Source organism: Polyodon spathula, chromosome 14, assembly GCF_017654505.1.
Source record: "Polyodon spathula isolate WHYD16114869_AA chromosome 14, ASM1765450v1, whole genome shotgun sequence".
Classification (NCBI taxonomy): domain Eukaryota; kingdom Metazoa; phylum Chordata; class Actinopteri; order Acipenseriformes; family Polyodontidae; genus Polyodon; species Polyodon spathula.
Genome location: NC_054547.1, coordinates 11,005,358 through 11,026,976, shown reverse-complemented (window position 1 = coordinate 11,026,976; position 21,619 = coordinate 11,005,358). Strand labels below are relative to the sequence as shown.

General features: G+C 38.7%; 1 protein-coding gene across 1 annotated transcript; it reads right to left on the bottom strand.

Annotated features, from left to right (window-relative positions):
- Positions 1-505: 505 nt before the first annotated feature.
- Positions 506-21,387, bottom strand: LOC121326449 (2-lysophosphatidate phosphatase PLPPR4-like). Its single transcript, XM_041269719.1, has 7 exons — positions 20,909-21,387; positions 15,882-16,067; positions 10,777-10,906; positions 10,011-10,206; positions 7,294-7,351; positions 6,355-6,528; positions 506-2,932 (listed from the first exon to the last, which is right to left on the bottom strand). Exons 1-7 carry the CDS (start codon positions 20,984-20,986, stop codon positions 1,589-1,591), a joined length of 2,166 nt encoding a protein of 721 aa, XP_041125653.1. The 5' UTR covers positions 20,987-21,387; the 3' UTR covers positions 506-1,588.
- Between the last annotated feature and the right edge of the window lie 232 nt (positions 21,388-21,619).

Genomic DNA, 21,619 nt, shown 5'->3' with positions numbered 1-21,619 from the left:
CAGCCCTGTTTTAACCCTGTCTGCTGTTGTGAGAGTACTTAATTTGCACTAGAAGACAGTGGTAAAGGTCCTGAAGCAATTCTTTATGATCAGCTACAGATATTTCAAACATAAAAAAATAAAGCTAATTAACAAACTCAGTTTGCTGTCTATTTTTTATTTTCAATGTTATTTCTGTGGTAGAAGAGAAATGTGTACTGTATGTGCAAAGGAATATTGGTTAGCAACTTATACTAGTTTTTTGTGTAAAGGCCATTGTTTGAGGATACACACTTTTACAATATGCCAGACTATATGTTCCTTTAAAGTTATTTCTTCATGTGTTACAATAAACTGAAGATTCATTATCATCCCTACAAATTTATATAATTCATATTCTGCCACTCATTTCATGTTAGCATCCTGGATTTTCTTGGATACACACATATTAATATATCTTTTTATTTTTACATTTCTATATTAAAATATTGGTATGTTCTGAAGATTCATTATCATCCCTACAAATTTATATAATTCATATTCTGCCACTCATTTCATGTTAGCATCCTGGATTTTCTTGGATACACACATATTAATATATCTTTTTATTTTTACATTTCTATATTAAAATATTGGTATGGTTACGAACATTCCAAACCATGAAATGATTGAATGTCAACAAAAACATATATTTTTTTAATATCATAATATTATATTACATTGGGGAGGGGGGGTCTGATTGTGAGGCAATTTTGCTTTAGAATCTGTTGTTTGAAATCAAATAGACTTTTGATAAGAAATGATAATGCCAACATCATCAAACATCCAGTTAACAACTGTGTTCGAGTTAGAGTCATTCTGAAATAAGACATCCTGCTAAAACCAGCATACTATTACCACCTTTAAAGATTTATAAATGTCAACAAATGAACATTTTAGGACTATTCCTGCTTTATTACATGCCATTTAGGATGGCTGCAAAGCATTGCCCCTCCCCTGTTTTGGGGACCTAAAGAGGTGTCAATTAATACATCTGAAAGCACTTTTTTACTCATTAGTTTAGTGTAATAATACCTGCTGTATAAATATGTACATTGCACACAAAGCCACTCTCTAAATCTCAAGAGTGATTTCCATGGAAATGTTTTAAAAAGACCACCCACTGGTGTATTTGCAAGGTACCAAACAGTTTAGAACTCTCTTTATAAAAGCTGATATATTAAAATAATGTGAAATACTTCTTCATGAGCATATCGATTCAGCTGTGGCTTTAACTTTTCAAAAAGTTGGCATGTTTCAATATTATTTTTGTTTCTTCAGGGGGTACCCATATGAATATCATATTCAAAAATATGAAAAATGAAATTCCTTTCATGAAATATATAGAGCAAAAATTGTCACAATACACAAGACTTTGTGCTTTCTTGTATATGTAAAAATGCATGCACAATACAGCTTCTTTTAAAAAGCAGCAATATTCATCCAGTTAGGCTGATGGGCATTGAATTGGCAATACACAAAAAACTCTTGATTAACCGTGGGAAATGGAGAGCACTAGCTTCATCCACATATTTTAATGTCAGTAAACAGAACAAGGCCACACAAGACCTCACTCCTTGAAAGCCAGGGTAGGTGAAGTCCCTTTGTAAAAGATATTTCTGGTGTTTTCAGGACTGTTGCCTCTTTCTGGAATAAGAATGATGTTACCTTTCCTCCTGAGCGTAGAGTCACGGCTGGAGGCTATGGACAGAGTCTCAGATGCAGTATCACTCCCCTCCACCGGGGTCACTCTTATGGTAGTTATCCCGTGATGGTGGTGGTGCTCACTAGCGCTCTCTGGATTGCCTCTCTTCCTGTCAGTGGAACCATAGCCATCCTTAAGGGACTCACACCTTTCAGAGTCCCTGTTCAAATTGTTTAGCTCATATGTTTGATGGATGCTGCCTTTCTCCTGTGCCTTCCATTTCCACGAGCCAGTCTCATCATTTGATGGAGCTTGAACGATTGGCCTGTTATTCTCCGGGTGTGCCTCTACCCTGACGATGTTGACAGGTTCCTGATCCGTCAATGCTTTGTATCTTATGGATCCTGTGCAGCTGACGGTACTGCCATCCGAACTCTTAGGGCTGCTTTGCAGCATCCCCTGTTGCTTAGACATAGCTATAACCTGCATTATTCTTGGCTGGTTATTAGTTCTGCAGGCTCCAGTCTTTTCTGCAACCTTGAGCCATTTTGATCTAGCGGAGCTGCTCTTGGGAGACGTGTTGACATGCTCCTGGGTTTCTTCTGGAATGTGAACCAGCTGTGAAGAGCCAGGTCGTGACTGGATGGACACCCTCGCTCCTCCTGTAATAACACTGCTGTTGTTAGTCAAAGGAGTGCTGCCGGGTCCGATCTTTAAGTATTGGCCAATAGGACCTTGGTGTTCTCCACTGACGCCCACCCTGAAAGGCTCAGAGCTTGACCTCATTTCCATTGTTCTCTGTGGTGAGTGGCTGGCTTCAGTCTCTATCACTTGTAGGGACAACTTCCGGCTCTCGTTTTTGTTCTTCCACTGAGACAGCAACTGCTTGGAGCGTGCTGAATCCATGGAGGCATGGATGGTGGCATTTCTTCTTGTTTGATCCTCCAGTGCAGGCGTGTTTGCCCTGGGGAGTGTGTTGCTGAAGGTCACCATGTTCTCCTTGCCCATTGGGCTGCGCGGACTAATGATCTCCACATCAGCGCTGGCTCTCTTCAGGTTGGTCAGCGAGCTGGACTCCCTGTGATTGCGGTTCAGGACACTTTCAGAATGGTGGGAGGAAATCCCTTCACTGCTGCTGACATTCTTGCCTGGCAGGTGTCTGTTTGTGTCCTGGCTAAGATCTGTCAGAGGCCTCAGGGGCTCTCTGTTCTGGGCATGCTGACTTGTACTATCTTCATTAGGCTGAAAATTGCCAACAGCATATAGTCCCTAGAAACAAAACAAACCAAACATCACTACCTTGGAAGGAAAAGAAATATGATCCACAGCTTCTCACATTTTAGTGTTAATTCAACAAGCTGTTGTTTCAGTTCTCAGTAGGATATCTTACAGTATGCAAACAGCCTTCCCTCCATCCTTGTCATCGTACACAACCACAAAGCATTAAAGCAGATTTAGAATTTCATCGACACAGTAATTCACATTGAATTAGACAGCTATTTAACCAAATAATTAAAATGGGACCCATCTGGAAACTATGCCCAATTGCTTCTTCAATTTCTGTCAGTTTTTCATTAAGTATATGGAAATCTACAAAGTGGTATATAATCCAATATGTTAATAGAACAATATTCAGCTGTTTTCATTCAACTTTATGAAGTAAAGTTAGTTAATTTGTCCAAACACTTGTCCATAACTGTATGTCACTCAACAGTGATTACAGAAATTGTCGGGCTCAGGACGGGTTTTTATGTCACACATGAGACAAGATTATTTTAATGTCATTGCTGTTATTCCTTTTAAAAGCTTGCACACAATAAATGCACTTTCTTGAAATATGAGGGATAATTCATACCTGCATCCTCTCAGATGTAAATATTCTGTCAGTCTGGGCCCACGACAATGTTCCTGGTTGTGCCCCACCCCCCACCGTGGGCAACACTGGTTGCAGTATATTCTCATAAGTCAGTTATGATTTATTTATTTATTTTACTCTTTTGCTTCCATTAATGATCAAAACAAGGGTGGATCTCATCTAAATACTGCCAGCTTTTAAATTTACAGTAAAAGTAGTCTAATTAGAAAACTTGATTTACACATTTTAGCTCAGTATAAAAGTTGATCAGGTAATTAATTGGAAGATGCAAACAAACCTTAATAACACATGTGCAGTGAAGCAGAGAGAGCACCAATTACAGTATAGTCATGGGGGAGCTTTTTAATTGTGTTATTAACATAAAATATGCTGTATCACCAAATGTGCTGTGAAAACTGTAAGGTTACACTGCTGTCTGGCAGCAAAGCAGAACAATCAGCACCAGACACCTGAAGGGATTTTGCTATTAACTGTCTGTGGACGTGTCTGAATCAGGTATTCATGACAATAGATAGCTGGGAAGAAGCATGTGAAGTCTTGGGTAAAACAGTTTACTCCTGGTTTTCAATTATCTCTAGACTCTCTTGTATATCTACATTATCAGTCTTAGGTGCTGATAAGGCCAAATGCAAATCTCATGCTGTAAACAAGATCATCTTGTTTATTCATCTAAAATCTTTGACCAGCTCAAAGATATTACACACAAGCATAATGTAAGCAAAGGAGATGCTGCTAATTAAAAAGAGATGTCATACATTAACAGTCTGGCACGTTACTGGTAGTGCAGTTCGGCACTTGGTGGGCAATTTGTGCCAGATCTCTAAAGAAGCACCTTTGAACCAAGGATGATATGCTCTCTGTTAGAACATGGTTCTTCACAGCTGGTAGCTTGGTTTGTTAAGTCAAGTCTTAAGATTCACAGTGATTCAGTATCAACAACATTGCTAGGTAACACAACATGGCTAAGTATTGAACTGCATGAGAATAGATTCTGGTAATCATGCTAAACTTCAGGTAGCATTACTAAACATTATTTTTCATGTTATGATTATGACAGTTATATTATATCCCTATTTTACAGTGCCTATAGTAAGTATTCACCCACCTTGTAATTTTCACAGTTTGTTGTGTTACAACCTGAAATCTTGATGCATTTAAATGGGTTTTTTTCCCCCTTTGATTTACACAACCTACTCAACACTTTGAAGAGGTAAGAGAATTTTTATTGTGAAACAACAGTGAAAAAAAAAAAAAAAAAAAAAAAAATCTGAAATGTCTTGGTTAGATAATTATTAACCACCCCCGAGTCAACACTTGTTAGAACCACCTTTGGCAGTAATTACAGCTGTGAGTCTTTTGGGGTAGGTCTCTACCAGGTTTGCACATTTGGATTGTGCAATATTCACCCATTCTTCTTGGCAAAATTGTTCAAGCAAGTTGGATAGGGATCGTTGGTGGACAGCAATCTTCAAGTCTTGCCACAGATTCTCAATCGGATTCAAGTCCGGGCTTTGACTAGGCCACTCTAGGCCATTAACTTTCTTGTTTTTAAGCCACTCCAGTGTAGCTTTGGCTGTGTGCTTAGGGTCATTGTCCTGCTGAATGGTGAATCTCTGTCCCAGTCTTAGGTATTTTGCAGACTGAAGTAGGTTTTCCTCAAGGATTGCGCTCCATCCATTTTGCCCTCTGCCATGACAAGTTTCCCAGTCCCTGCTGATGAAAAGCATCCCCATAGCATGATGCTCCCACCACCATGCTTCACAGTAGGGATGGTCTTACCTGGGTGTGCTGTGTTGGGTTTGCGCCAGACATAGCGCTTTGCATTTAGGCCAAATAGTTCATTTTTTGTTTCATCGAACCATAGTGTCTCCCACATGCCTTTTAGCAAATTCTAAGCAGGATTTTATATGGGCTTTTTTCAGAAATGGCTTCTTTCTTGCCACTCTTCCATACAGGCCAGATTTGTGGAGCACCTCAGCAGCTATTGTTGACACATGGACAGTTTCTCCCATCTTTCAGAGGTGTCACTGGCCTCTTGGTGGCTTCTCTGACCAATGCCCTTCTTACCCGTCTGCTCAGTTTGTGAGGACAGCCTGCTCTAAGCTGATTCTGGGTGGTGCCATAACCCTTACACTTTTTAATGATCGACTTGACTGTGCTCCAATATTCAATGCCTTTGAAATCTTTTTATACCCCTCCCCTGATCTGTGCCTTTCCACAACTTTATCCTGGAGTTGTTTTTGAAAGCTCCTTGGTTTTCATGGTAGTATCTTTGCTTTAAATGCACTACCCAACTGTGGGACCTTACAGGTGTATTTAATCTGAAATCATGTGAACCACTTTTATTGCACACAGATGCCCCCATTTAAATTATTGTGTGAATTCTGAAGGCAATTGGTTGCACCCAAGCTTATTTAGCAGTGTCATATAAAGGGGGTGAATACTTATCTATTGAAGACTTTTTAGGTTTTTATTTTTAATGGATTCCCCCCACCCCCATTTTTCACACATTGAAAGTGTTGACTAGGTTGTGTAAATCAAAGGAAAAAAAAACCCTTTTAAATGCATAAAGATTTCAGGTTGTAACACAAGAAACTGTGAAAACATCCAAGGGGGTGCATACTTCCTATAGGCACTATATATAGCATACATTTAATTAATAATCCATATGCAATTAATAATGCAGCAATAAAATAAAAAGTACATACTATTGAAAGATAATAAAGACCAACAGAGAAGCAAACGTCACACAATATCATACAGAAATACCACATTCCATACTTAGAAATGTGACCTTATTGTTGATGATACTTACTAAATATACCGCTATGCCTCCACCAAGGACAAAGCCGAAGTAGACGTCAATAGGATGGTTCTTATACTGGATGATCCGGGTCAGACCACAGATAATTGCACAGATGATGAAAGAAAAAACCAACAAAGGTTTCAGAAGCTTAGAGGAGTCAGTCAAGGTGGCATTAAAATACATCTAAAAAAAAAAAAAGAGAAGAATAACTTAGCGGGAACAAAAAGGACAGTTACAGAACAACAATCTGACTTATACAAACACATTTAAGTATTGTTCATATTTTGCTTATTTAAGAAAAAGGGCATGCCTGGTAAATAATGTATTAACAATAGTATCACACTGTAGTACTGCAGTGTATGTAATTTGTTATGTTACACTTTTTCTTATTTCTAAAATTCCATATTATTCAAATTCCATTTTCTCCATTTGAATACCAAAGAAATCGCTCTGAACTGCATCGCTGAATTCAGAGTTTCATGTGAATTATCACAGTGGAATATGGCTGTCATACTGTTCCGAGAGAAAGCGCTGCACAACAGAAGAAAATGAAAGAAAACAACTGCGTGAATATTCTCAGATCACTTGCAGCCCCCATCAGCCTTAAAGGAATACTTTGATACTCTTTGATAATATTACATTTGTTACCTGTTTATAATCCCATGATATGGTTTCTTATTCATCCTGTATTACTGTTTCTGCATTTATACATGTTGCATGTTTAATACAGTCACAAGCCTATTTTACCTTGAGCAAGGTGCACACAACCCAGATGGTAAAATACGCTGCAATAAAACAAATACCCATAAGCAGTGACGCAGTAATATACTATGATTAAGAACACATGTTATGGAACAATAAGAGGTACAAAATACAACATTTTGCAAATTCAGAGTTGAAAGAATTCCTTTACCTAGGAATTCTTATAAACAGTGACGTGCTACTTACTGAGATGTACACAGCTGCAAATGCTGCAAGAGTGGCATGTTGGGATGGGAATGACTTTCTAAAAAGGAAGGAGAATTGAATTACTTCAGAGTTCATTCGAGTCACAAGAGTGTACACTTTCTACATCTACAGGCCAAAGGCAATTCAACTGATTTATATAGTCTTTCTAAGTACACTCTGCATTTTCACATTTTGCAATAAAAAATACATATATCAGTACAAATAAGACTGAGTCAGTAAAATAGAACATAATTGTTGCAATACATCAAACTTACCTCATTTATTTTTAAAGTGATTCACTAAAACAACATTGTGATCTAAAGTATTAGTAAATGGGTTCACTGCTATTTTGTTTTCAGATTTGTTTTATTTTCTGTTTGACAGAAATACTGGCACTGGAGCACTTTACAGTGTGAGGGCTCTGACCAGTGGCAAAGTTCTCCTTGGAATGATTTATACATGAAAAGATTCTTAATTCTACTGACTGATGGTTTCAAAGCAAAAAGTTATATGTACATGGCATTTAATAGTTATTGCAATACTATGGAATATAAACCAGCAGCAGATTCATGAGTAGATTATTTTTAAATGTTGTCAATAGTAACTACACTGTATATATAGATATATTTTTTTTTATCAAAACATATACATTTTACAGGAGAAGCCACTGAGCATTCAATTATTTCCACTGCTTTTGTGAAAATGCAGGACATCCTCATTGAAAAAAAAAGGACATGCAACTGAATACAAACATCTTGTTCCAGAGACTGGAAAGCTTGTATGCATTTAAATATTTTGTTAGTCATAGAAAACTCATATCTGAACATCAGACAAACACATTTTGGGCTCTGTGTCAAATCAACTCATGTGTTGCTGTGTATTCAGTAACAAACAAAACACTTTATTTAATGGTACTAAGCAATACACACCAGCGTCAGCAGAACTGCAAAAGTCTTGTGTCAGCAACCAATACCCACATATAATCGTAATCTTGAGTTTAATAGTTTAAAACTGGTAGCAAGGACTCGATCAGAAGCGTTATTGATACCTGGGGAAATGGCAGGAGAATTGTTGACTCAATAAGCAATCCTACTGTGTATTGGGGAAATCAGAGGGAGAAAAAAGACTGCAGACGCTACTAGCTATCACTGTATATGCACACATCATCAAAGAGCAGCTGAGCTAACATATGCTATAAAACATTAATACACAACAGACAAAATCCAAAATTGCATATGCCTGGGTTCTATTGCCATTTCGGTATATTTTTTAATTGTTTGCTTTTAGTTTAATGATGTGTTTCATTCTGGGTTGCTCTTTGAGTGTGTGATCCCATTTCAGTTTATTTATTATGTTCTTAATTCAAAAAATGTATGAAAAACAAGTGATTGGACAATCGAGGGTGATTGCATGGTTTATAGAAAAATTGAAAAGAGATGGCCTTTCAAATCCTGGGTGTATCTTAAGAGAGGATGTAATATCAGAAATATTCCCATAAACATGTATGATATTACATTGAAGTTCGAGGCTATAAACTGTTCATATTTCACTCGTTAAATGCAGGACAAATGGTGGATAGTTATACTTTGGTATACTTTGTTCATAGATCCTACACACATATATGTATATATATATGTGTGTGTGTGTTCTGCTGTTTTCTAGATGATGTAGGTGCAAAAAAAATAAAAATAAAAAATGTAATGCACTTTGAATTCTGCTTACAAAACAAATTGTTTCTGTAAAGTTAACTTAAAATTTAATCACATTTTTTTACCAACCATTTCTCTGTCATTTAATATTAATTAACCACCAGAAGGTAATGCATTTTCTTCTTTTTTGTAAGTATGTCATTTTGCTCTGGGCTGCTGAGAGAGTAACACAAGTAGACAAATAAGAGGCAAAAGCCTCAATATACTTTTAGAAAAAAAAAAAATTAGGAAGCGTTCCACAACATGCAAGTTGTAGAATTGTTTTGGAACCATAGCGAATGAAAATAATGAACATGTGACTGGATTCATTGCCTGTAAAACCTGTCATTGTGTTTTTGTGAAGGACAGCCACAAAACTGGTAAATCATCTCTGAGAAAGCACAGATGTAGCTCCCTTTCAACTGATGGCATGAATGGAATAGACAGGTATTTTATAGTAAAGTAGAGATAGTTAATATGTTACAATGTTAAAATATATCCAGACAACTAGAGCTACCATGCTGTATAGCATGTTGTGTAAACTCAATCTGTGGAGAATGGTAGATATCTTTGTGTGAATGTGAGAGCATGAGAGAGTCAGCTGACGCAGGCAGTAGGTAAAGAACAAACACTTCCAGGTTGGGGTCGGGTTGCAGGTCTTATTAAAGTGGGTCGGGTCGGGTTGCAGGTAAGAAGGTTACAGGTTCGGGTCAGAAGCAGGACTTAAAAATTGGACCCACCCAGGACTCTGTCACAAGCTAAAATTTTTCATATCCAGTAAATTATGTGTTGCCGGACAGGGGACAAATCTAGTTAAATAATTGAAGTAGCTTTTCCCATTTCAAAAACGCTTAGGCATTACAGGGTTAAAATTTGAGTGACCTATCAACAGATAACAGTGATTACTTTGTAAACCTCGAATAGCTCCTGACAGAATGGGTTTTCATTCTATTGCTGACAGCATCTTTATGTTAAGAAAACAGATAAAAGATGAAACCATGACACCTATATAAGTACAAAATGCCTTACCTTCCAGCATTCATAAAAACAGAGTCGGCTCCTGAACAGATATCCTCCACGATGAATGCATTTTCATCGCAAGAGGTATTCAGTGAGGTGTAATTAGGTTTGCACACAGTCAGGAAGTACGGAGCGTGATAGCCGGTTGACAATTGGATAATATCAGTGATGAGAGCAGTGGCACAGAGTCCAAACACATGAACCCCTAGCAGGGAAAAAGAAAAGCAGAGAAAAACAAAGCATATCACATTGAAATGATTAACATGCCACCACTGCCAGTTTTCATTGGTATTTTACAGGTAGTTGTAATAAATCCCACAATTCCAATCTCTGAATTGCATTTAAAACACTGTAAACACTACTGAATAACTTGGTTTGAGTTGTCCTGGGCAAATAAATCCTAGATTAACAGTTGACAGAGGTCCATTAAAACAAGAGTTATTAAATCATTTTGGTGTTCATGTTTTGTTTTAGGTGAAGTACTAACAGAAGTAGGTTCAGATTGGATCGGTGCTAATGCAGCCTCCCTACTACAAATCTCAATGCACCTCACTTCTGACCAGAACAACAATCACCCCTGATGTTCATTACTGGACCTCTTGCGAGCAATCTCTCAATTTGTGGTGGTCTTGGGTTGTGGAATATTATTGAGATTACAAAATGAATCAATAGCATTGAATTAAACTAGATTCCAATCAAAGCTTGTGTATTAAGTGATGGTGCCACCAGGATATAAAACAATTCCAAAATGTCAGATTTGTTGCTTTAGACCTACCAACAAATCTGACAGCTCTTCTAAGGAATGAGTTGAAGTTACAGCCTCCTGCGTTGATGTTCAGCTCGGATCCAACCCCGTTTCTTCTCTTGGCAAGGCAGCAGTAAAGAATACCCTCTCCAACAATAATCTAAAGGAAAAACAAATTGTCTTCAAAGAAGGGCTTCACCAGTACCAGTATCAAAGAAGGCAGCTGAGGGATGCTGGGATTGCACTAGCTTGAAGGGTCTTCAAAGCCTAATGCTCTAAGTGCTTGCTGCTCATTCACTGGTGTGAAGTACACTGCCTCTCACTTCACCCCATGAGAGGTAGTGCCAGGCTCTCCATCACTGCAACTGCCTACCACGTGTGAACAAAATCAGGCAATTCACCCCAAAACTCAGGCAGGAATAGCAACACACAACCTGCTCATGTCGAGGCTCTGCACCTCATCTTTCTAACCTGTAAAGGCATGGTAACTGGAACTTCTCTTGATAATATCTAATCAATGCACATACAGCTCTCTCTTCAATTTCATTTCACTCTTCAGCCTCTATGTAGCACTCAGTGATTACAAAGCTTCTCTTGCCTAGAATCCACTGTTAGAGCCAAAAAAATGTAGTCTACTATCAAAGGCTTCAAATGCTGGCAAGGAATTATCTGAAAACTGCATGCTGCTGACCTTCGACCATTTTTAACAATTCTCTCTGTACAGTACCAATGAACAGCCATGCAGTAAAATGTCCTCAATCTGATAACTTCTGCATCTTTTCCCAGTATTTATACAGGTTAAGGACAAACAGTATAAGTCACAGTGGTTTTAAAAGGCCCAAGCTTGCAGTGTAGAACAAGAAACAGATGATTCCTAATGGAAGGAGGCACACTGGAGGAAACAGTTCAAATATGTTAATGTTCATGTGTGTTTTATTTAATTGCTGCAAAGTGTGCTTGTGCTAATATGAAGGGATTTCTCTGAAGGCTTACATGTAGAGGAAGGAAGGGCGACAGTGACTTTGATCTAAAGTGGCAGACAGTATTTATGGCAATCAAATCTAATTGAAATTGATGAAGAAGTTAATAAGTGTATTTACAGACATTAAAAAAAAGTTGAGAAAAACACCCTGCAATAAAGGAGAATGCTGCAACATTAGTAAAGCATACAAGCAAGGTATGAAATAGAGTTTCCAGATAATTTAAATGATAATTACTTTTTATCATACACAATCTTACAAAAATCAGACAAGGAGGTCTGGATTGAATTACTTAAGCAAAACCACTGACTCAGGAGACTGAAAATGGAGGCCTGTGTGCTTCTGAAAATTGTGACCTGATTGAATGAGACACTTATACAGTATACAGTAATAACAGTACAGGCAAGCAGAAGTTACAAGTCAATAGAATTATCAGTGTCAATTTACCACCGAAACTCACCACTAATTAATAACACTAAATATAAGTACTGCAAGTTGTGTCTGTTACTATTGACAATGTAACTTAAGTACATTTTCACACAACAACCTAAAACTTTAGCTAAAGTTAGATACAGTACAACCAAGTCACAAAATGGGTTAAATCCAGTATTAAATTCAGGATGTTACTGAAATATGTTTTTAGAGCAGATCTCCACAAAATGACATGGCAGAAAGCAAAGTCCAGAATGCTATTTAAAAGCAGCTGTATCACAGATTTCTACATTAAGTTGGTAAAATGCACCAAAAAAAGGGTCAACTCCTTTTCAAAGGATAAAGATCCAAAGTGACCTTGACTTGAGGAATTCAATCTGAATACAGCTTTTGACGTGCTAAAACCACCTGAACATTGAGAATCTTAACCCTTTGCGGTCCTATGTCGGACCAGGTCCGACATTACGATTTTCCCTTTACAGTCCGATGTTGGACCCTATCCAACATCATCAAAAAGAGGTCAAGCACAGGTCTGTAGTTGTTTTTCTCCAGAAAAAGCCGAGACAACCTTTCAATGGTCGAGTGAGACCGATAGGAGCTGATAGAAGCCGAAAATAAGAGGCGTATCTAAGCAATACACATAGCCCCTGCACCACAGAGATAACACCGACACAAACAAAGAGGATAGCTGCTTCCATATCTAGCACTCAAAGAATATTTCAGACATTTGCAGAGCTTTTTGAGATGTTATAGTAACTAAATAATGACTTGGATCAAATTATTGAGAAGTTTGGTGATAAAACAAGTGATCAGGATAGGATTTATCAGTATGCACGACTATGAAGAGGTATGTGAAAAATACCTGACAGTGGCTGTGGCTCAAGCGAGGGTCCCGGATGTGGACAATTCCACTCTATTGGATGCACCTATCTCCCCTGGCCATAATTTTGGACCAGCAGCGGAAGAAATATTGCAACTCTCCCACAGGGAAGCTCCCCTCTCATGCTCCGGCATGAGAGATGGGGACGTGATGGCGTCCGGCAGTTACCACAGTAACCAGGATAGTTCCAATCCCCACTGTGCCACGGGATGACCTGAGGCACCGCCTTCAGGCCTCCGCGGCAACTAATACATGGGGAAGCCCTATGCTGGTGGAGGCAAACCTCTCACTTGAGCGAAGGCGTAAGGATGGGAGTGATATACAACCATCAAGTGGTGACGACAGACGCATCCAACTCTGGCTGGGGGGTGGTCTGGCAAGCAAAGGAGTCCGCGGGACATCCCTGCACGTAAATGCGCTGGAGCTGAGAGAGGTCCACCTCGTGCTTCACATACATGTCAACCCCTAAGTGTTCACACCAGTGAGACCCCTGTTGAAAACCCTTGGGATTGATGAAAAACCTTAACCTAGACCTCTAGATTTTGTTTGTTTATTTTTTTTTTTGGGGGGGGGGGGGTGGTGCTCGTGACGGATCAAGATTTTTACAAATGGCTGACAGCTACATCACTGACCTAGACTTAAAGGCTATGCACACTGAGGAGCAAAGCGAACTACACAAATACAGCACGAGTATACACAAAAAAACACAACTGTCACTAGTTATGAAAAGAAAGTACTGTCTGCTTTTGCTCCTTTTGTGGAGACAAAATAAAATAAATAAAACAAAGAAACAGTCTGGGTACACCAAACACTAAAAAAATGACATTTAGCAGTGAATGTTTATATGTGATCTGGTTTAACATGTAAATTATTCAGAAGCAATACATCTACACAAATTTCTTTGTAAATACTGAGAACATTTGTTTAATATACTTTTTATTGATTTTCAGTTTTAATAAAATCTTTGGTTAGTGTGTTAATGTGATTATTATTATTAGTCAACATTATTAAAACAAAGATCCAAAGTGACCTTGACTTGAGGAATTCAATCTGAATACAGCTTTTGACGTGCTCAAACCACCTGAACATTGAGAATCTTAACCCTTTGCGGTTTGTGTGTGGCGCTCCCTGTCACTTTGACTAAAATTAAGGTGAAATAAAGAGACAGACATCCCATCAATTTCCAATTGTTCTGTTATTTCTTACCGTATGGCATCTTTTTTTTATTGTCTTTATAACCACTGACACGACATCATAAAAAACATTATATTTTTTTACTTTAATATTTAAATTTTCATTGATGTCCATTTCTCTTTTATTTCTGTGGTAATTTCTAAGTGAACGAAACAGACACAGTCTGACAGCCTCTCCTTGGACTCTGCCCGAGTAATGATGTGCTGTGTAGAGAAACAGAAGGCTCACACAGACAAACCGTCAGTAATAAGATCTATCTAGGCACATAAGCACTTACTATCCCTCGGCGCTAGGAGGTTACGTCCTCCCTGAATGGAGTCTAGACGTGGTACTGGAGGCTCTCACTAAGGCTCCGCTTGAGCCTATACATTCCATACAGTTGAAATATCTCTCTATGAAGACAGCCTTTCTATTAGCTATCACCTCCACTAAGCGGGTCAGTGAGCTACAGGCTCTGTCAGTGCACAGTTGCTGTAAATGTACTTGAGATAACGAAAACAGGGTATTGTTGCACACTAACCCTGCTTTCCTCCCTAAGGTGATTATGGCTTTTCACTTGAATCAATCAGTGGAGCTAGAGGCTTTCCATTCCCCTCCCTTTGCAGAGGAGTCAGACAGAGATTAAATCCCTCTGTCCTGTTGGCATTGAGATGCTATGGGGATAGGACGAGAGCACTGCATTAGTCTGACCAGCTCTTCGGCTGTCATGGTGAAAGGACCCAAGGTCAAGCCCTCTCTAAGCAGTGGCTGTCCATTGGATTGTGGACACAGTCTCAACTACCGGCCTACCACCACCTGGGGCTACATCATGGGCCCTCTTTAGGGAACCTTCATTGACTGACATTTTTACTGCGGCTAGCTGGGCTATGCTGCACACATTCACCAGATTCTACCAACTTAATGTGAAATATATACACACTCAATATTTGCTTTATTTATTTATTTATTTACTATGATTATTATTGTACTGTACATTTGTTTACGGAGGACTCTGTTGACAATGTGTATGGCTAAACAGGGGCAACACATCTTCAATCTGTCTCCTTGTTATAAGCGTGCATATCTGCATGAACATATTGCTCTGAATTAAGACTCACATGCATCTACATAATCTCAAAATATCAGATTCCATATCTGAAAAAACAAAAACAAATACACCATCAGCTCTTTACAATAAACAACAAACTACTCTACTATAATCAGCACTCCTTTGGTTTGCAGTGGGAAGCAAGTTACGCATGCGTTAATGGCATAAAAGGAATATTCTGTTTACCAGAATATGAAAGGAATAAGAGAATTCCACCTGCCTGAATACAACGCATTCGTAATATTCTAGTATTCCAAATACTTAATATTCTGAGTACTTGTGCCATGTAAATGTACTGTGGTATGTTAAAATCCACACACAAAAAAAAAAAAAAAACGTATTAGACTCAAAACCTATTCTGCTGTAGTTTATACTAATAGAATAAGTTGTGAACATCACTAACTATGTCATGCCTTTTCATTAACACATGATTACTCATTACACATATTTACACAAGTATAGTCATCATACAGGAACATAATTTGAAGTATAATCATGGTGCAATCTATGCAAGTTGCTGCAGGGAATTATGAGGAACTTAATCAACATGGAACACACTGACCGTGGCTGCAGGTCCAGCGAATATCAGGCTGAGGAGCATTAGGAATGGGATCACCTCATGGGCTGGCTCGACGAATGGCATGCTGAGGCTTCGGTCATTGCAGATGAACCCAGAGTGCACAGGTTTAAACACATCAGTGAGCTCCAGAAAGTAGAGGCTGATGATCGAGGAGGCCAGGATCGGGAGCTGTTGAAAAATGTAAAAATAAATTAAAAGAACATGGGTTTGGGCTCTGCAGTGGCATATCCAGTAATGGCACGCCACCCTACACCTTGGAGATTGCCAGTTCGAGTCCAGACTATGCCATGGCCAACCGTGGCCGGGAGTCCCCAGGGGAAGGCGCACAATTGGCCGAGCACTGCCCAGACGGAGAGGGTTTAGGTCAGCTGGGGAGTCCTTGTGCCTGCAGGCCTACCTGTGTGCAATTCAGAACTGCATGGTCCTCAGACACTCTAATTCTGTAACGGTTTAACGGCGGGCTTGCAGTGTGAAAAAAGCAGATGGCTGATGGCCCACATTTCGGAGGACGTGAGTGCTCGTCTTCATCTCTCCTGAGATAGTGTGGGGGTTGCAGCGGTGAACCGGGTTGAATAATTGGGCATTCCATGCTGCAGCTCCCAGTGTAGTGCAAGGCAATTATTTTAAAGTGCTTGGCGTGTATGGTTTCCTTAGAGACGGTCATCGCTGGATATTGCAGTTTTACTTTCTCAGTAACAGGATAACATGTGGTTGCGATGGGGGCGGATGTGGCAGAGGTGTAGGAGGTGCAGGCTGACGTTTTTATTCTGTTTGTACCATTGCAAAATATGCTCCCATTTGCACTTACTGTACAAAAAATAGAACTAAAATAAGGCCATTAATTTTATAAGAACATAAGAACATAAGAACATAAGAAAGTTTACAAACGAGAGGAGGCCATTCGGCCCATCTTGCTCGTTTGGTTGTTAGTAGCTTATTGATCCCAAAATCTCATCAAGCAGCTTCTTGAAGGATCCCAGGGTGTCAGCTTCAACAACATGACTGGGGAGTTGATTCCAGACCCTCACAATTCTCTGTGTAAAAAAGTGTCTCCTATTTTCTGTTCTGAATGCCCCTTTTTCTAAACTCCATTTGTGACCCCTGGTCCTTGTTTCTTTTTTCAGGCTGAAAAAGTCCCTTGCGTCCACACTGTCAATACCTTTTAGAATTTTGAATGCTTGAATTAGGTCGCCACGTAGTCTTCTTTGTTCAAGACTGAACAGATTCAATTCTTTTAGCCTGTCTGCATATGACATGCCTTTTAAGCCCGGAATAATTCTGGTCGCTCTTCTTTGCACTCTTTCTAGAGCAGCAATATCTTTTTTATAGCGAGGTGACCAGAACTGCACACAATATTCAAGATGAGGTCTTACAAGTGCATTGTACAGTTTTAACATTACTTCCCTTGATTTAAATTCAACACTTTTCACAATGTATCCGAGTATCTTGTTAGCCTTTTTTATAGCTTCCCCACATTGCCTAGATGAAGACATTTCTGAGTCAACAAAAACTCCTAGGTCTTTTTCATAGATTCCTTCTCCAATTTCAATATCTCCCATATGATATTTATAATGTACATTTTTATTTCCTGCGTGCAGTACCTTACACTTTTCTCTATTAAATGTCATTTGCCATGTATCTGCCCAGTTCTGAATCTTGTCTAGATCATTTTGAATGACCTTTGCTGCTGCAACAGTGTTTGCCACTCCTCCTACTTTTGTGTCGTCTGCAAATTTAACAAGTTTGCTTACTATACCAGAATCTAAATCATTAATGTAGATTAGGAATAGCAGAGGACCTAATACTGATCCCTGTGGTACACCGCTGGTTACCACACTCCATTCTGAGGTTTTTCCTCTAATCAGTACTTTCTGTTTTCTACATGTTAACCACTCCCTAATCCATGTACATGTGCTTCCTTGAATCCCAACTGCGTTCAGTTTGAGAATTAATCTTTTGTGCGGGACTTTGTCAAAAGCTTTCTGGAAATCTAAATAAACCATATCATATGCTTTGCAATTATCCATTATCGATGTTGCATCCTCAAAAAAATCAAGCAAGTTAGTTAGGCACGATCTCCCTTTCCTAAAACCATGTTGACTGTCTCCCAGTACTCTGTTACCATATAGGTAATTTTCCATTTTGGCTCTTATTATAGTTTCCATAAGTTTGCATATAATAGAAGTCAGGCTTACTGGTCTGTAGTTACCTGGTTCAGTTTTGTTTCCCTTTTTGTGGATCGGTATTACGTTTGCAATTTTCCAGTCTGTCGAATTTATGGAATGCCTCTAATTGTTTGTCTAGTTAATGAAATTAATTGTACCTTATCTGCACTTTGAAATTCTTTATTGTATTAATGTGATGTGTGGGGTACAGCACCAGAAGCACATGAGTGCCACAGACATGCACATCTATACAGTATAAGTGACACACAGAGTAAATGCAGCTAGTCTAAACAATATGGTGGTGGTTCATGAAGCCTGGCACTTCCTGGAATGCTGTGTTTTCCACAGCCACAAACTCTATACCAAAAAAAGAAAACAATATATTTTGATTTTTACTTGAGCTTTTATTGTGAAAATGTAGGTGATACCAGAGAAAATAGCATAAGTAATTCAAGTAATAGCATAAGTAATTCAGTTTTTAATTTTGTAATGTTTCTCCTCTGCAAATTATGTTTCAATTCATTCCAGAGATGACTAATCACACTTATATTTGCCAGGAATATAGGTCAGCTGTGCCACCTCAATAACAAAGTGCCTTGCAGACCTTTCACAAGCTGCTGAACATGTATGCCTGTATTATTCATATGAGTGCATAACTGAATTGATACTTAAACTGTTTGCTGCACTTTGCCAGTATAAAACAGATTTTTGTGGAAAATGGTCCATTCTCTGTGTGGTATTTCTATGCATTTTTCTAATGTCACAAGAACAGATTACAAATATCGACTATTGCTTCTGTGACTGAAGTTCAATTACATATGTATGAAAATGGTAGGCAGTTTGCTTTAGTGGTTGCAATTAGAGCATATGGGCATACTGAGGTCTAAACTAGGCAGAAGCTTTATCCTACTGGATGTAAACAGCTACACCTCACATAGTTCTAATTAAACATGCCATGTTGTGTATGAAAGAAAATGACATCCAATCTAGTAGAGCCCCCAAGGAAAGCAACGTTTAAGCCAAATGTCCCATATGCTTGATTCATATGATTTGAAAAATGCCTGTACACCAATTTCCTGGGCTCTTGGTTAAAAACAGGGCCTAGAGGTTATTGCCTGAGTAGGATTAAGGATGGCATTTAGTCAAATTTCTTGTTAACCTCAGCCTTGACTTGAACTTCAGTCTTCAAACAATTCTCAGGTGTATCTTTGGTTCACAGTGCAAGAATAAAGCTGCAACCATCTAATTCCAACACCAGGTGTTGTCTGCAGGGTAGCATTCCACTGGAAACCCAAACAGCTGAGTCAGCAGGTCTTCAGGTACTGTAATTACAGCCACCTGCAGGTAATTCTATAATGTAACCTGAGCTGCTTCATGAATAATACAAATTGTGATAGTGGTCGGTGTCTGTAAATCAAATCTATTATTGGTTGGGTGTTGTCAGTCTATAATCTACATTTTTACAAATGATATATGACTTCTACAAAGGCTGCTTCTCTTCAGCAATGAATAAATGATTGTTGTCAGTGTGAAAACCAACACAAACCACTACATTTCAGTGACATATGCAGCAGTGAAGACATTCTCAAAAAGTTTGCTTGTGTAGCCTAAAATACTTTACATCCTACATGCATGAAACTGAGATCCCTGCTGAATGACAGGACACTTCCCATCATATTGTTTTTATTGCATTGAGTTGGTCAAAATATTCCCTCATGATGTACCTCCATTGGTCACTATCTGTATGTGTGGAAGCAGTTACCTTCTTCCATTAATCAATTAGTATGATTATTCAATATTCCTATTACAATAAAGGTTAATGGGGTTCAGTGAATTGGAATATTTTGAAATAAAAAAGTATTCATAGAAATACTACACAGAGATTTTGTGGAATTATACACACCTCACATATTGCTTGAAGTTTAAATAAATGGGTTTTAGAAGTAACTCTACAAAATAATGGTGAAAATAATACATTATATAATAGCCTCATCAAAATGAATTACTGAGATCTGGGATGTGACCTAATTAAGGACAGTGAGCTAGTGTCTATACAGTACATAGTTGTTGGAGATGTTAGATAACAAAAAGATGTAAAATATGCCATGTTTAAGAAGCAACTTAAAATCCACATAGCAAGCACCATAGTTGAAATATGACTTTAATACTTCATTGTTGCTGGGCAACCTGTTACCAAGAGATCAATTTGCATTTTAGAGTTTAAGCAACATACAGTAACATTATAGAGACAGTTGATACAGTATGTGCCACAGATACCCTGTTCCAGTCGTTAAAATTGTGCACAATCGCATCATTTCAAATCTTAGGATGAAATACTGTGTATATTCTTACCTTACCGTCTCATAACCAGAGCAAATATCGGTCATACAGGTAATAAAAAACCAGCTTGCAAAGATAATTAAAGCCATAGAAAAGGCACAACAACAACGCATCTGAATGCAACAATATTTCAGCAATCCCAATGGTCGTTGATACACATTTTATCATACGCGATTCAGTTATTGAAAGGGGGCTAACTACACCTTTTTATTCCCCCCCCCCCCCCCCCCACCAAAAAAAACCCTCCCACACCCCCCCCCCCCCCCCCCTTTTATCCCCCCCCCCCCCCCCCCCCCCCCCCCCCCCAAAAAAAAATGCTTCAGTTGCTGCATCTTTAACACACAATATATCACATCATTTATATTATTGCTGGCTACGTATTTAAGGTACATATCACCCGTTTAAAAAAACAAACAAAACAAAACAAAAACAAAAAACCCACTGTACTAAAAGCAGTAGATCCGCTTGCTTAGCTTCACAGATGCAAAATGCAAGCACACCTACCTCCACGAAATAGAAGCAAGGCAGTAAGGTAACGCTGTCTTTGGTCACCATCCCTTTTTTTCTGTCCTTGCCTGACATGTTGGGTCTTTCTCTGTTCTTTTTTTTTAACACGTGAAATAATCAGGAAGGGTATTACTTTATTCGAGTTGATTTCGCCTCTATAAATCCAACAATCACAGCTGGTGCTCCATTCCCAAGTGTGGCAGTGGATGGAGTGTGTAGTTTCTTTGCGGCTCACCAACCGACCACTAACCAAGTACAGTGTTTTTCCAAACAAGAGGAAACCTCCGAATTAAGGGGACGGTAATGGCTGATTGAGTACAACATGCACGCATGAATCAAACCAACGTATATTCTACATTTCCTGTAGATGCTTTTAAAGAATCGCTTGTCTTAGCTCTATAAAGAGACTTACTAATTGAACCGTGCATTACACCGGATTATGCAAAGGAACCTGACGTCAGAACTGGGCTGTAGCAGATTCACATTTACGCCAGCAAGCTTTTACTCTGAAATTCAACCACTGCTCTGTACATAATCGGCATTTGAGTATGATCAGAATTCATTTTTAAGAATCTGTCACAATCAATCTTGAGTTCTGAGATGATTTGCATAAACATCTCTCTCTCTCTCTCTCTCTCTCTCTCTCTCTCTCTCTCTCTCTCTCTCTCTCTCTCTCTTTCTCTCATGAAAATAACACCTCTCATAAAA

Coding starts and splice junctions, on each gene's coding strand:
- LOC121326449 (XM_041269719.1), bottom strand. CDS start 20,986: ATGTCAGGCAAGGACAGAAAAAAAGGGATGGTGACCAAAGACAGCGTT. Junction 16,068..20,908: donor CTTGCTTCTATTTCGTGGAG/GTAGGTGTGCTT, acceptor ATTTTTCAACAG/CTCCCGATCCTGGCCTCCTC. Junction 7,352..10,010: donor GTTTTTATGAATGCTGGAAG/GTAAGGCATTTT, acceptor CTTCCTTTTTAG/AAAGTCATTCCCATCCCAAC.